This window comes from Bufo bufo, chromosome 3 (assembly GCF_905171765.1).
Source record: "Bufo bufo chromosome 3, aBufBuf1.1, whole genome shotgun sequence".
NCBI lineage: Eukaryota > Metazoa > Chordata > Amphibia > Anura > Bufonidae > Bufo > Bufo bufo.
In genome coordinates this window covers 89858832-89875515 of record NC_053391.1, presented here as the reverse complement: position 1 = coordinate 89875515, position 16684 = coordinate 89858832, and the positions used below count along the sequence as shown (strand labels likewise).

General features: G+C 44.7%; 1 protein-coding gene across 1 annotated transcript in view; it reads right to left on the bottom strand.

Annotated features, from left to right (window-relative positions):
* Positions 1 to 16684, bottom strand: part of MOSPD2 (motile sperm domain containing 2) — a 113257-nt gene that overhangs the window by 18973 nt on the left and 77600 nt on the right. The window contains exons 10-13 of the mRNA XM_040423307.1: positions 6918 to 7030; positions 6466 to 6562; positions 5641 to 5737; positions 5049 to 5178 (exon numbers count right to left, since the gene is read on the bottom strand). Of these exons, the coding sequence (XP_040279241.1) occupies positions 5049 to 5178; positions 5641 to 5737; positions 6466 to 6562; positions 6918 to 7030 (437 nt within the window). The remainder of the gene's footprint in view (positions 1 to 5048; positions 5179 to 5640; positions 5738 to 6465; positions 6563 to 6917; positions 7031 to 16684) is intronic.

Here is a 16684-nt window from a genome sequence, read left to right as displayed (position 1 = left end):
TGCGGCGGTTTTGCAATGCCTGCAGCATATAACCACACTCATAACGTGTGCTCCACCTGGACATGTCGTGCCAGTAAAAACCACTGCAGTTTGCCGTAAAATCAAATACAACACATGCAAACCTAACTTAGTCCTCTGACCGCATGGTTCTGAATAGATGCAAAGCTTTATAGATTCGGGGTTAAAGGGGTTTTATATTGATGACCTAGCCTCAGCTTTATGAAGAGGAGACGGCGCTCCATGCGAGCGCTGCTACCTCTTCATTACACTACGCGTCGTCTCTCCTGTAGTGGTGGTATAGTGTAATTACAAGTACTCACTCCATTCTAGTGACTGGAGCGAGTACTCTTAATTACACTAGCTTCCAAGACGATGGGCAGTGTAATGAAGAAGAAGCAGCGCTCGCATGGAGCGTCGCCTCCTCTTCAAACAGCTGATCGGTGTGGGTGCCAGGTGCAGTGACGTGCCTACCCCCCCCCCCCCCACAAATACTATAAAATTGTACCCCTAACAGTAGTATTGCCCTCATTGTACAACCCTCACAGTAATTTTCTCCAGATATGTGCCCCCTCACGGCAGTTATGCCCACACTGTGCCCACTCACAGTATTTATGCCCTTACTATACAACTTTCACAGTAGTAATGCCCACTGTTCCCCCTTCACAGTAGTAATGCCCACTGTTCCCCCTTCACAGTAGTAATGCCCACTCAATGCCCCATAACAGTTATGCCCACCCCTTCAATGCTTAACAGTAATGCTTGCTGTGCCCCCTTCACAGTAGTAATGCCCATTGTGCCCCATTTATTGTAGTATTGCCGTACAGAAGTGGCCTGTGCGCCCCCCCATGGCAGAAGTGGCCTGTGCGCCCCCTCCATGGCAGAAGTGGCCTGTGCGCCCCCTCCATGGCAGAAGTGGCCTGTGTGCCCCCTCCATGGTATAAGTGCCCTCTGTGCCCCCTCCATGGTAGAAGTGCCCTCTGTGCCCCCTCCATGGTAGAAGTGCCCTCTGTGCCCCCTCCATGGTAGAAGTGCCCTCTGTGCCCCCTCCATGGTAGAAGTGCCCTCTGTGCCCCCTCCATGGTAGAAGTGCCCTCTGTGCCCCCTCCATGGTAGAAGTGCCCTCTGTGCCCCCTCCATGGTAGAAGTGCCCTCTGTGCCCCCTCCATGGTAGAAATGCTGTTAAAAAAACAAAACAAAAAAACAAACACACAGTAACTACTCAACTTGCCCCGTTCCTGAATCTCACAGTCCTCTCTCCCTTGCAGACACAGATCGCTCTGCAGCACTGTGTGGGCGGGGCTTATACAGATTTCCGGCCTGCAGGCTCCTCCCGCACAGGCCGGCAGCGTGATATGTGCCTGCAGGCTGAATGGGGGAGTGGGAAGAAGTCTTCCTGCTTCACCATTCTGTGCGCCGCTGGCCTGAAGGAGGGGAGGAGCGCGGGGAGCGACAGGACCGCAGCTCCCAGCGCTCCAGCAATGAGCGCTTCCATCTGTATTGATGGAAGCGCTCATTGCTTCTAGGCGCTGGCACCCCTCTGACCGCCCCCCCCTCCCATTAGCATGCTACAGGCCAGGTGTCAGCCCTCCCCCCACCGATCTGATATTGATGACCTAAGCTAAGGAACCCCTGCACAACCCCTTTAAATCCTTCACCATTTTAAAACTATAGGCTATATTCAGACTTAGGAGTCATGTTGATTCCTTTTTTTTTTTTTTTTTTTACTGTGATGACTGCACAATTGCGCAAAATAACCTCTACACCTGAAAGGTGTGTATCCTCCACTGACCCCCAGACTTCTGCAGCGGATTTTTGGCTTTAGATGCTACAGATCCACCCGTATAAATGAGGACGAGATTTCAAAAACTGCATCCAATGCTGAATGCGGAAACCCAGCCTCATATTTCTTTCAGCGGAGAGTTTGCTAAAGACTGATCCATTGCAGACAATTCTCTGCTAACTTAATAGGGGTTTTCCGGGATTCATATACCGATGATCTGTCCTCAGGTCATCAATATCTGATCAGCGGGGTACCGACTCCCGGCAACCTCGATGATCAGCTGTTTGAAGTTCCAGCAAACCCTTTGGGCCTCTTTCAGACGAGCGTGTCCTGTTCCATGTGTGAGGGTGATTTCCCGTTATGGACACTGCTCCTTTCACAGGATCACAAGGCATTATAATGATGTATAATGCTGTGTGTCTCTGTATGAACTGGCATCTACAGAATTATACTAACAACATTATATCAGTATAATTCAGCAGATATAGGTCTAGCAGAGACACACAACATTATAAATCAATATAATGCCGTGCCATCTTGCGAAATGAGCAGTGCCCATGATGGGAAATCATGCTGGCACACAGAGCGTGATTTCCAAACAGGACACGCTCGCCTAAACTAGACTTAACAGTGTAGAATTCAGGTGGATCTGGTCCAATCAATATCACACCTAGTCACCATTAATACTTCAAGGTATGGGCTGCTATACCCTATAATGGGTAAAGGCATTACCCAAAGGCCCTGGTTACTACTGACGCTAAATATCATGCAGGGCTCAGACTGATGTGAAGGTAATTGGGTTTACAACCGCCAACGTCTCCCCCAATCCATGGTGGCTAGTGGCTGCGCAGGTACCATATTGTACATGACAATCTCTTTCTAACAAAGCTAGAACCAGCCCTGTACCTCACATGGATACAGAGATCTCCCCATTCATTGCTCTGCTAGATTTATATCAAGGTGGTAGCTTAGGGGGAGTGCACTCTCTCAGGGGTGTCCCCGTCCTACTGCAGCTATTGGCAACTGACGGATGGAACTGAACATGTGCACCCACCTCAGTGAGCAGGACAGAGAAATCGGAAAAAGACCAAACAGCAGGTGGCGCTATACAGATAGATTTCAGTGAATAACTCAGTGGCTATGCTAAATTTTTTATTACATGCAATTACAAAAGTATTCAGATCCAGGTGCTGGTGTGAAAACTGTAGAAAATTTTTCGTGGGACAATCCCTTTAATTTTACCTGCAAAATCACGTGGCCATTAGCTGCCATGGGTGGACAGGCTGAAGTGTCCAACTCTGACCTACATATGTCTGAATCAGGGTGAAACAAGGAATTTATGGAGAAAATACCACTTTTCAAAAACGCATTCTTAAAGGAGCAGAAGTCAGACGCAACTGGGCTTCTAATCTCCCCCGATAAGGGCAGTGCTCGTGACATGCAGAGTATACACGTACAACTTCATTAATGGCTGGCGCAATGTCGATGAAAGCAGCAGCGCGATGCAACACAAACAATACTTCAGACTGTGAACTTCAGAGAGAAATTAATTAGCAGAAAACACTGGATTCTATGGAATAAACAACAACTCCATGCTACCGCTCCATTCATTATAAGAAAACAGAAAACGGGAGAAATTTTGAGCAAGGACTTAATTAATGACAATTCAGCTGCAGACTTGGCGCTTCATTAAACTTCAGAAGTCCCTGTGCTTTCTGCAGACGAAACCTTTTGAACTCACAATATTCAAAAGATTTAAATGTCAAAGTAATTACAGATAATACAATTTGCATTATTTTTTCTTCTTCCACTACATTTCATGATTTTTTCAGATTTCTTTTCTGACCAATAGTTACAGTTTTACCAAAAAAAATGCAATTTCTTGCCAACACACATTATAAGGGTACGCACATATGGGGCACAATTTCGGCAGCAAACACCGCAACTGGGATAAGTCTGATTATGTTACATGCGGCAGTGGATTTGGTGCCGATTTGCCCCGGATCTCCCTGTTTGCAAAGGGAGACGCTAGGGAGGCCCATCCCCGCCTCCCCCCCGCCGACACTACTGGATGTCTCCATCTGTGTACAGGGAGAAGCAGCAGCGGTGGTGCGGTGGACCAGGAGCAGAGACCCGGGTAAGTATATACCCTGTGAGGGGCCAGGGGGGGACTGCTTAGGATATTGGATAACCCCTTTAAAAAGAAGCAGCAGAAAAGGTGCAGCATTCCGGCAACCGTTTTTCACTTGTGAACCCAGTCTTGGGGCTCATTTCCACGAACGTAAGGGCTCCGTGCCCGTGCTGCGGTCCGCAATGCACGGGAACAGACCGTGGAGCAGCCGCATGCGGATCGCGGACACATTCACTTGAATGGGGTCCGCGATCCGCATCAGACGGTCCGCACTGCAAAAAAGTAGCGCATGCACTACTTTTTTGCGGTGCGGAAGCACGGCCAGAAAAACCACGGAAGCACTCCGTAGTGCTTCCGTGGGGTTTCAATCCGTGCCTCCGTTCCGCATCTCCCGGATTGCGGACCTGTTGGAGTTCATGGGTCCGCGATCAGTGATGCACACGGCCAGTGCCCGTGTATTGCGGACCCGCCGTATACGGGCAGCAATACGACCACGGGCAGCACAAGGTCGTGTGCATGAGCCCTTAAAGGGGTTTTCTCACTTCAGCAAATAGAATCTATCATGTAGAGAAAGCTATTACAAGACACTTACTAATATATTGTGATTGTCCATGTTGCCTCTTTTGCTGGCTGGATTCATTTTTCCATCACATTATATACTGCTCGTTTCCATGGTTACGGCCACCCTGCAATCCAGCCACGGTGGTCGTGCTTACACGCTATAGGAAAAAGCACCAGCCTATGCGTGCTCCCATGGTCCCGGCCACCAGAAAGGCCTGCACTTTTTCCTATAGTGTGCAAGCACGGCCAATGGTGCTGGATTGTAGGGTGGTTGTAACCATGGAAACGAGCAGTGTATAATGTGATGGAAAAATGAATCAAGCCAGCAAAAGAGGCAATATGGACTGTCACAATACATTAGTAAGTGCCTGGTATTAACTTTCTCTACATGATAAATGTTTTTTTAGAGTGTAAAAAAAAAAAAAAAAAAAAGTAACGTGGCTGGACAATCCCTTTAAAACAGTGTGCTCTGCGGTGGAGAAAGCATATCAGCTTTGTGAAACATAGTTTCTGTAGCAGACAAAATACAGTAGTTGCAGCCTCGGCTGAGGCATCCCAGACATTCGGGCAGGGTACCTGTGCTCCATGACCTTATTCCTGGGCACTTCCTTCCAGAACTGTGCCAGCTCTTGTGCTCCAGTTCCCGAAGTTTGCTCCATCTCGCCAGCCATTACTAAGAAGCGGTCTTGAAGCGATGCAGTGGATGCTTTGCAATGCAAAAGAAATAAACAAGGAAGAAAAAGGGAAGAAAGCAATTTAGGAAAAGTTTAACATGCGGAGATTACACGGCGAATACATTTCGTGTTCCACCCCGAATTCATTATGGCTGTGCAGCACATTTTCTGGGATCCGTGTCTACCTGAAGAGCGGCTCTCTGTAAGTGTAGTGCAATCAATCACCGGCTCTGTCTGGCACGACAAGGTCTTGAGCTTTGCTCACATTATCAAACTTACGAGATGAGGAACAGACATCTAAAATTTCCTCTAAAAGCTTCTAAGAAAATTCCTTAAATGCAAAATGATTTATGTAAAGTTGGCAGATGGAAATGTCCCCATTTCCGCTGAGCTTGTAGGACATGTTTGATCTAGAACATATCTCCCTTTGAAAAATGCAAACTCCTCAAATTTTCTCAATGTAACAAGTGAAGGTTTTGGTCACAATGCAGTACCTGCATGAAGAGAGATCGCAATGTCGACCGTGGAGCCAGGTTCACAACTGCTGTTGCTTGGTTTGACCCGAAATTTATCAGGGGCTGTGGTCCTCACCTAAAAAAGGAATGTATGGTTAAAAGGATTATCCCAAGTTAAACATGTAGTCGATTTGACATCCACCGTTTAGCACAATGGGCCACGGCTTTAAACTGGTCAGCCACAGAGGTGTACTAGACCTCCTCCATTATAAGCTCTGCTAGTGGCAATTTCCAAAAGGAGCAAATGATTATAACCTACGAGCAGCAATGTTGCTGGACTTGGTACACTATAAATTTGGACTGTTTTTAATTTTCTTCACTTGTACATTATGTGAAAAGGAATAAAATGTGATTCAACATAAACTACAGGCAGCAAATAGAATATAAAAATTCTTAATCCATCATGTTTCTGCCACACACACACATATAGGGATCGGTGAATACAGCGCTCCTTGTGCTGGCTGTACTCACCGCTCCCTGCCGACACTGCACGCTGTGCTGCCAGCTGATGTCGCATAGTGTAAGCGCGCGCTATGATCTGGCGCTGTGCGACGTCAGGTTACAGTGCAGGGAGGCGGCGGCGGCAGAAGATCCAGGAGCGGTGAGTGCAGGAAGAGCGCACCGTCCAGAGCAGGAGAGGTAAGTTAATTTGTTTATTTTAGGTCTGATCTGAGGTTTCATGAGCAATGGGGGTGATGAAGATTCGGGGGGTGATGATGAAAAACATTTTCTTATTTTCCGCCTCTAAAAACTTAGTGTTATGGTCCGGTACGTCTTTATGGTGCTGGAAATACAGTAATTTACCTTAAAGGCCACCGTATTTTTGGTGACATTATTGAGGACGATAACACATTTCCTTTCTCCGCTTTCCTTGGATCCAAAATGCAGCTCTTCCGCAGGACTAACAAGAAACGAGCCATTAATGCCATGTAAACAAAAAAAGAAAACTTTTTTCTAATGAGAAGAGACAGATGTTGCGTGACACTTTATGACAGAACTTTCCAAAGACTCGTTTGCAAGGACAGAAAATGAAACAGCGGCGGCCCTTTGGGAGCTTTCCTTAAGAAGGAGGCAGATGAAAAAACATCATCAGAAGGATGTGACTTTGGTGCGCAAATGAGACACATCAGCAAAACGCCAGCCGTCGTGACAAACACATCTGAAGGCAGAACATGCTTGATTATTTAATGCTGACATCAGGATTCTCACAAATGACAGAGAAGTGAACCTTGGAAGCCAGTGATCTTCTGACATACCTAATGTGTAGTAAAGGCCCTTTAAAAACGGTCGATGTCCTCCTGTGGTTTTTTGGCTTGGCATCAGTCTTTTCGCTGTCGTCATGTTTGAAATGATCTTCTGCGCTGTGTAACTGCAATAGAAGAGAGCGGCGGTGAAATCTCTGGCTTTGTCTCGATCTGTCATTCTGCTTTGGCCCTTTTATCTTCTCGGCCTGTTACAGACACAGATTGCTTCCTCTCTAGCCAGTGTAATAATAGGGTAGAAAAAGGCACAGCAATTTAGGGTTTGTCTCCTCTGAGATATGATATGACACGACATAACACAAAGCCAGCCTCGTCCTACAGCTGAAGCTGCAAGAAACTGATGATGGACCCCCGAGGCATTTTCATGAATAGGTTACAGTTTCAGGGGGGCATCAAAACTAAAAATCTGTAAATCTATAAATGCAGATCTACCAAGGAGCTGTGTAAGTGGAATGGTAGATTTTTGCTTACATTTTAAATTGAAAAATAAAAAAAAGTTGGCAAAAATGCAGAGCGCTTTCAGTAGCATGAGGAACTTCACCAACATACAGTAACAAAGTTTACGAAGCTGAAAAAATACATCTGTCCATCCAGTTCAGCCTGTCAGGGTTCTGACAGCTTGGACCCCCACCACTGATCACAAGAATGGGGGTCTCATTCCCCCGATCTGATGGAGTGGCAGGTTGTCTACGCGCACTACCGCTCCATTCATTCTCTATAGGCGCATCAGGGATAGCCAAATACAGCGCTGGGCTAAATCCAATGCTCCCATAGAGAATGAATGGCGTGGCAGTGCGCATGTCTGATCTGCAGAATGGGACCCCTGTTCTTGTGATTGTTGGGAGTCCCAAAATTTGGACACCCTCCCCCTCATTGGTCAGCTAGCTATCCACTATCCTGTAGTTAAAAACTTGGCACAACCCCTTTAAAACATAATGGGGGACATTAATGAAATCTGGCACAAGAGTTTGTGCAAAATTCTGTGACTTTTGGCCTCCGTCACCACCCTGCGGGTTGGGATTAAGGCAAACGTTGCTGATTCAATCACTTTTAAGTATCATTTATCTTCTGCAACATTCACAAACCAAAGAAGTTAAAACGGACACAAGAAACAACGCAAATAATAAATCCCCCCCCAATGTTTTTATCCAATTACGCTTTGGTGAAGGACCTCATGCTAGTTAGAGTGCTGTACTTTTGCAACCATTTATTTTTCAATATAACTTATAATTTTTCAAACTCTTCATTAAAAGTCTCCTATCGTCTTGTGCATACAGCTCCTATGCACATCTGTGTGGATCCATGGATACTACAAAGAAAAAAAATAAATAAGAAAACCCAAAAGGCGATGGAATAGCGTAGCAGACTGCACTATTTCATTCAGCAGTATCCAGCGCAAAAAATGCACATGCTAAACATTTGTGGATTTTTTTGTTTTACTATGGGGATGACGGATGCCATCTGTTATTATATACGTCCTCAAAGGCCTTGATGTAATCAGAGCCCAAATGTAAAACAGGTATCACAATTCGTTCCCTCAGTGTATATGTAAGATAGAGGGGGTAATGGCGTCTCTCTCCTGTGGCCACAGATCATAGAGGTCACACTACAGCAAATATTCTTAGAATAATCTTCCCACCAGAATTGCGCAAATCCTAAAATTGGTACTCTGGTAACAAGAAGTTATCCCTTATCTCCTGAACAGGGGTCCTATGTTTCCCGTTTCATTAGGGTGATGGGTCAAGCCTGCCCGCCACCGCTCCTTTACGAGACTGCCGGAGATAGTGGAGCTCTGCACCATAGGTTGCCTCCAGGCGCAACTTCTTTGTCACCAGGGGCAAATCTTTGAGCAAATCTGAAAAACTAAACTGGAACTCAACAAGGGAAATTTATAAAAAGTGGAGGAGGTGCCCATCAGATTGTTTCCATATCATTGCCACAGGTAATTACTCCACTTTTCATTTGACCCAGTTTTGATAAATCTCCCCAATATATTTAAAAGGCATCTGTCAGGACATTTTTACCTATGAAGCTTGTCGACCTGTTGTCTATGTGCTTCGCAGCTGAAGGCATCTACTGTATGTTGGTCCCATGTCCTATGTGTGCACATTGCTGAGAAAAATGAGGTTTTAATATATGCACTTAGAGGCTCTGCTCTCTCTGCGGCTGCTGCGGTCTCTGCACTTTTAGATTTTGTCATCAGCTGTTAAAGAAGTTGTCACATCATAGACACCATCTTCTATCACCGACAGCCAACAGATGTTCTTGTGGGGAAGCCTTGTCTCCTACTTCAATGGAGCATTACATGATGGCCATCCAGAAGTCTAACAGACTGGAAGCCATTCATTCTGCCTCATAGAGAGCGGGTCCAGAGGTAATTAAAATTAAGAGGAGGGATCCTCTCTCCAGGATCATGATCTCTCTGTCAGAGTGCAGAGCAGTTACAAAGAGGGTCTCCTTCTCTTGAGGACCTGTCCTACTCTATTGTACAAAAAGCAAATGGATTTAAATAGCCAATGTATAACTCCTAGCTTCCTGTGGTGGGACTGGTTGGAAGACTTAACATTTACTGCTAGGTTTCACCACAGAGTACATTGGATTGCAGGGGAGACATTTTACGATCGCCTTATTGTCAAGGGACCCTTCTGACAAATAGGGTTTGTCCATAGCAGAAGTCAAGGGTAGAGTAGATAGAGATGGTCCTAGTGGAAACCCAGTGACAGGTCTTTATGTCAATGCCTCCTGGAAAAATAGGCAAATTGGTTCTATTCCAGAATAAAAATGGTCTCTCACACAATAGGAGGCCAAGTAAAGCTGGGTTTACAAAGGGCGGTGTAACAGCCGATTGTCAGGAAGGAAGCGTTCCTTCCCTATAGTAGGCTGCACATCTCCTTCACTGTATAGCTTGGAAGAAAGACGAGACAGAGGGGATATGATAGAAACTTTTAAATACATAAAGGGAATCAACAAGGTAAAAGAGGAGAGAATATTTAAAAGAAAAACTGCTACAAGAGGACATAGTTTTAAATTAGAGGGGCAAAGGTTTAAAAGTAATATCAGGAAGTATTACTTTACTGAGAGAGTAGTGGATGCATGGAATAGCCTTCCTGCAGAAGTGGTAGCTGCAAATACAGTGAAGGAGTTTAAGCATGCATGGGATAGGCATAAGGCCATCCTTCATATAAGATAGGACCAAGGACTATTAATAGTATTCAGTATATTGGGCAGACTCAGTATATTGGGCAGTATATTGGGCACATTCTATGTTTCTATGAGGACAGGGGATTGCTATAGCGATCCCTTGTCCTCATACAGAATCATGGCTTCTGTGCAGGAGATCGCTCTTTAGCCCACACGATCTGCTGCCCAGAAGCGATGATCGGTGTTGCTTGCACGAGCGACAGGACATCGTTCATCGGTGGCACGTTCATTCCCCATAATCTGCCCGATAATTGGTGCCTCTAAATGCACCTTTAGGGTCTGGCCCCACTGAATAGCCTAGTAACATACTGCAGCCAGCATTTCTAAGTTACTCTGTCTGGCCTCATCTTTCAAAGGGTTTTTCCAGGAGTAGAATATTGATGACCTATCCTTAAGGGTCCATTCACACATCAGTGTGTGTTCTGCGGATCCAGAAAACACGAACACCGGCAATGTGCGTTCCGCATTTTGCGGACTGCATATCGCCGACACTTAATAGAAAATGTCTAATCTTGTCCGCAATAGAACATGTTTTATTTTTTACAGGATTGGAATTGCGGTCCGCATTTCCAAATCCGGGCAGCACATCGTGCGGCCCCATAGAAATGAATGGGTTGGCAATTCCGTTCTGCAAAATGCGGAACAGAATTGCGGATGTGTGAATGAAGCCTAAGGATAAGTCATCAATTTTCCCTGTAGTGTGGTGGCCTCTTTAAACAGCTGCTGAGTAGGGGTACCAGGTGTCAGAAACCCAACCATCTTTAACTCTTCCTGCAATTCTAAATTCTGCTCAGCCATACAGAAAAGTGCAACGATCTCTACAGAAATTTTAGCAGCTACATTTTTTAAGGGTCAAGTCGCAAGGCTAAAAAATAAATCGACAAATAAAAACACAAGACAGAAGTAATGTAGGATTTTGGATACAATTTTATTTGATGCACAATACAGAAAAGGGTAACAATACAATTAATCATAATGTTGCAGACAATTAAGTAGTAATTAGTCCAAAAAAGAGGTAGAAAATTAACCTAAAGCCACAGACAATTCTATACGATTGTTTGCTCTCATCTTTTAATTAATATTCATTCTTCTTAGTTACCTGATAACACTGGCAATGGCAGGCTGTCCATTGTACACTAAAGTGTCAAAGAGCAATGATCAGAAGATACTGTTCGAGAAATTCAGTAACAAATTTTCAATAGGTCCAGCAACTTGAAATTTAAAATAAAACGTAACTTTTATTTACGTAAATGTCCTCGGGGACACCATGGAGTTTATTTATGTAAATAAAAGTTATGTTTTATTTTAAATTCCAAGGCGCTGGACCTATTGAAAATGTGTTACTGAAGTCTCTCATGACCCCAGATCCGGGGGTTCATCCGTGCTGCCTTTTTCTTCATATTACGGGAGTGTCTGGATTACGCAAATTCAGGGTGAGCTGTGCAAAAAAAATTTTTGGGGGTTCTTTCTTGGCATGTTTGAGGATCCCAGCTTGGAAATGCCATGAGCTTAAAGGGGTTGTACAGAGATGCAGATATCCTCAGGATAAGTCATCAATATCAGATTGGTGGGGGTCCGAATCCCGGCACCCCTGCTGAGATCAGTTGTTTGAAGGGGTTGCGATGCTCACGTGAGTGCGGCTGTCTCACTTGCAGAGCGCTGAGGTTTAACGACAGTTTCCTCTCAAATTCACTTGAATGGGACAAAGAGCTATAATTCCTCTGCACCACCGCTACAATGGAGGAGCAAGGGTGCACAGAGGGGCTTGTACCCACCCTTGCACTGTACCACTCATGTGCATATGGATTAAAGTACTTTTTCTCCAGAATGAAGCAGCAGATGGAGAAGTGAAATATCATTACATTCAACTGAGCTAGACCTACAAAGCACTGGGCCTTGTGTAACAGTGAATGTACCCGTGACAGAATCCCTTCATTTTGTTGCTTTTTCTAAAAAAAACATAAAATAAAATTATATTGGTTGGACAACCCCTGCAATGGATGTCCCTGTTTCACACTCCATAGTTGGAGCCTTAAAGGGGTTATCAGAGTTATTTTTTTGTTCTTTCTATGTTCCTAACTAAGCAAATGTAACAGCTTTCCAATTCACTCACTTTATCTCCAGTGGCTGGTTTCTCAGATTTGACGGAGGGTCACATGACCTGTGATGTCAGCTTCTCTCCCTGCTCTGATAAAGGTCGTTTACAAGCCTGTAAACGAGATGTCACTGTGCTGGCCACGCCCCCCCTTCACTGCCGCCTGTCTGCTCTATCCTAGGAATCTTAACCCCTTCAACTGCACATACTGGGTAGCTCTGCAGGCAGTGAGGAGACAATTCTGGGCACTGGAGCTGACAGACTAGAGAGAGCATTGCACAAGAAGGTAGGGGGAAGATCCTGTGTGTATTAGCAGTGTCATTATACAGCTTGGACTTGTAGTCCTACACATCCAACATGCTGCAGAGTCTCCCAGCAGGCAGACATGTCACTCAGGGCAGCTCTTGTATCCACTCCCTTAGCAGTGTCATTATACAGCTGGGACTTGTAGTCCTACACATACAACCTGCAGCGTCTCCCAGCAGGCAGACATGTCACTCAGGGCAGCTCTTGTATTCACTCCCTTAGCAGAGCAGGGGGAGGGGCAGAGATTGTTTTTATTGCATGTAAACAAAGGGCCATATATTTTTTGGGCATAAAACTTGCTTAGCTCAGTTATATATCAGATTTTCACTGCTATATATATATATATATATATATATATATATTTTTTTTTTTCATAACTCGGACAACCCCTTTAAAGGGATAGTGCCAAAAGCTTGCGCACGGTTGCTCCGTTTACTCTCTACTGGAGTAGCGGAGACAGCCGAGCACTGTATTTAGCTCCAGCAGCCCCATAGAGAATGAATGGAGCAGCAGTGTTCATGCCCAAAATGCCGCTCCATCAGATCGGGGGAAAGGAATTGATGGGGGTTCCAGTGGTAGGACCCCCAGCAATCGTTTAGTTATCCCCTATCCTGTTGATGGGGGACAACTTGCCAACATGACAAAACCCTGTCAATAAAACGGTTTGCATTGCATCAACTACAGTGTGTGCTGTCCTGCTTGTTCTATTACGGACGACCCCTACAGAGGGACAGGGACACTGAGCAGATCTATCGGTCCCCCCCCCGTGCATGCTGTATGAACCTGTCAGTTATGCTGCATAAATTGCTATATGATTTTTGCCCTCAAAAAAGTAAAGAAAAAAAAAAAAACCTCAAAGTTACTTGGCATTAATGTGATTTCCAAAGCATCTGCAGGATAATCTGCACCATATAATACTAATAAAAAACGATAGGGATATTTAGCCTTGATAAGATTGCCGCTCTCAATCCTTCCACCTGCAAAGACAAAAAAAAAATTGGAAGTGATGTTTTTGATAAAGAAGGTTACTGCCGTCATTCGTCATATGGCTTTAGATTGTGCCAGGTATTTTGTAGCGCTATCTTTTGTAATGTAATGGAGAGACAATGAATAGGAGGGAAGAAATGCTCTTCGCTTCTCCAAAGCCGTCTCTGAGCCATTAATTATGAGGGGCAGCAGCAGTTTAAGAACCCAGTTGATGTATTATGAAGTTTGGCGCACTCGGAATGAGACTAAATAAGACTAGAAAGTAGTTGCCGGTATATTTGGAGGCTTTGATGTCACAATAACACAAGAAGATGCTGCAATTATTACTGGGGCTCTTAGTAAACCGTTCAAGTAGAAAAATGCAATTTAAGACATGAGTAAGCATGACACATTATATTTCCAAAAGCCACATCACAAGCCACACACTACAATTAGGGCTCTAAATGCAATTAAACTTCTTGAAAGATCACTGGGCTGAGATTCGGCCTGTAAACAAGATGGCCAAGACCAGATGAGCCTTCGCGGTAACCCAGATATTTCTGCCGACAATGGCCCCTTGTTCGTTGGCTGCTGTTCTTTATTAGGGACTGATCAAGGGGATGAAGAGTTGCCAGAGGAGTATAATATAACCGGGATGGGTACCATAGACTGTACACACAAACATGCTATCTACTACTATGTATATACACATGGGTCAGTAATGGTTTGGCAGAAGGTCACAACACTGGAAAAAAAACAGTAAAAACATGTAGTATTTGCCTTGGTTTTAAGATAATGCTCAGAGTTTATTTACATAGGGTTGTGCTGCAATGAAGTAAAGGCGAGACTCACCGCCACACCGTGTCAGTAAACCATCTACCGTAAACCACGTTAGATGCTATATACATAATAGATCATCTTTACAGCATTTTTAGCACTGTAAAGATACATTCCTGCCACCCCAGAAGAAACCTTCATAAAGTCAATGGGGTCCATCCGGGTGGTCTATATCCATAGTGGCCATGGTTCCATTACAAATATTAGCCATGGCACTAGTGTGAACAGAGCTTTAAAGGGCTTCTGTCATCAGAAACACGGATCTAAAACTGCCTCACCTGAGACATGAGCCCTTGACAGCTGAAGATTAAGGTCTTGGCCCCATAAGCCTCTTGCACACAAACGTTTGTTTTTTTTCAGTTTACGTTCCGTTTTTTGCATTACGTATATGGAACTGATAACACCTCCCCGTGTACAGCTATCAGTGACTGACCGCTATCTCTGTATACACACTTACACAGAGAATGCTATCAATCACTGATAACACCTCCCCCGTATACAGCTATCAGTGACTGACCGCTATCTCTGTATACACACTTAGACCTCATGCACACAACCGTATGAATTTTGCGGTCCGCAAAAAATACGGATGACGTCCGTGTGCATTCCATATTTTACGGAACGGAAGAGCTGGCCCCTAATAGAACAGTACTATCCTTGTTCGTAATGCGGACAATAATAGGACATGTTCTATTTTTTTGCGGAACCAAAATACGGACATACGGAAACGGAATGTACCTTTTTTTTGCGGACCCATTGAAATGAATGGTTACGTATACGGTCCGCAAAAAAAACTAAAAGGGAACGGACACGGGAAGAAAATACGTTCGTGTGCATGAGCCCTTACACAGAGAATACAATCAATCACTGATAACACCTCCCTGTGTACAGCTATCTCTGTGTACAAACTTAGGGCTCATGCACACAAACGTATTTTCTTTCCGCTTCCATTCCGTTTTTTTTTTTTTGCGGACCGTATGCGGAACCATTCACTGCAATGGTTCCACAAAAACAACGAAGGTACTCAGTGTGCATTCAGTTTTTCCGTTCCGCAAAAAAGTAGTGCATGTCCTATTATTGTCTGCAAATCGCGGTCCGAGGCCCCATTCAAGTCAATGGGTCCGCAAAAAATACGGAACACATCTGTATGTCATCCGTATTTTGCGGATCCATACTGTAGAAATGCTATGCCCAGCCCATATTGCTCATGTGTTTGGTGATTTATAAGTTACTGTTTCCGTTTCCGATCCGCCAAAAACAGAAACCATACGGATATGTTTTGTGGAATAACGGAACGGAAGAAGACTTAAATCAGAGAAAAAAAAAACTCAGATACGGAACAATGGATCCATGAAAAACGGACCGTAAAACAACAACGGTCGTGTGCATGAGTCCTTACACAGAGAATGCTATCAACCACTCATAACTAGAGATGAGCGAACTTCTGTTTTAAGTTCGGCGTCTAAAGTTCGGCTTCCGGTTAGCGGAGGATCCAGATATGGATTCCGAATTCCGTTGTGGTCCGTGGTAGCGGAATCAATAATGGCCATTATTGATTCCGCTACCACAGACCACAACGGAATTCGGAATCCATATCGGGATCCTCCGCTAACCGGAAGCCGAACTTTAGACACCGAACTTAAAACAGAAGTTCGCTCACCTCTACTCATAACACCTCCCCCATGTACAGCCATAAGTGATTGACAGCTGTCTGTATACACACTACAGCCTCATTCACACGTCAGTGTTTCACGGATATGTGGTGTACGTGTTCTCCACGGACAGCATATGTCCCCATTCATTTTAATGTGTGTATTCAGACATCAGTGTTTTAGCACGGTTCATGTTTTTAGCACGGATACATGATCTATTTTGTCTGTGTTCCCGGATCCATCACGTCTATTATAGTCTATGGGTCAGTGAAAACCACGGATGCAACACGGATGCCATCCGTATTGCATCCATGTTTCACGGATCATTAAGAAGAGATGCTTTGAAAATTATTTTTCAGCTGTTCAGTGAAACACGGAGGCAATGCGGACAGCAAAAAACGGACACGTGGACCCAACACGGATTCTTCCCGCACAGCTTCACGGATGCATCACTGACCACCTGCTCACGGATTTGAGCACAGACACGGACGTGTGAATGAGTCTTAAAGCTTTTATTACATGGGCAGATAATCTTTCAGATCATCGCTAAAAAGGGTTGATATGAATGCTCGTTAGTGATGATCTGGCAGTGTAATACAGTGTAATCAGCTACATAGTCTTAAAAGTAACGTGTCATGAGTTTGTAGGCTCCATCTCCAGGTCTGGGCTGTGGTCACATGACCATGTCCATTCTTATTTCCTAT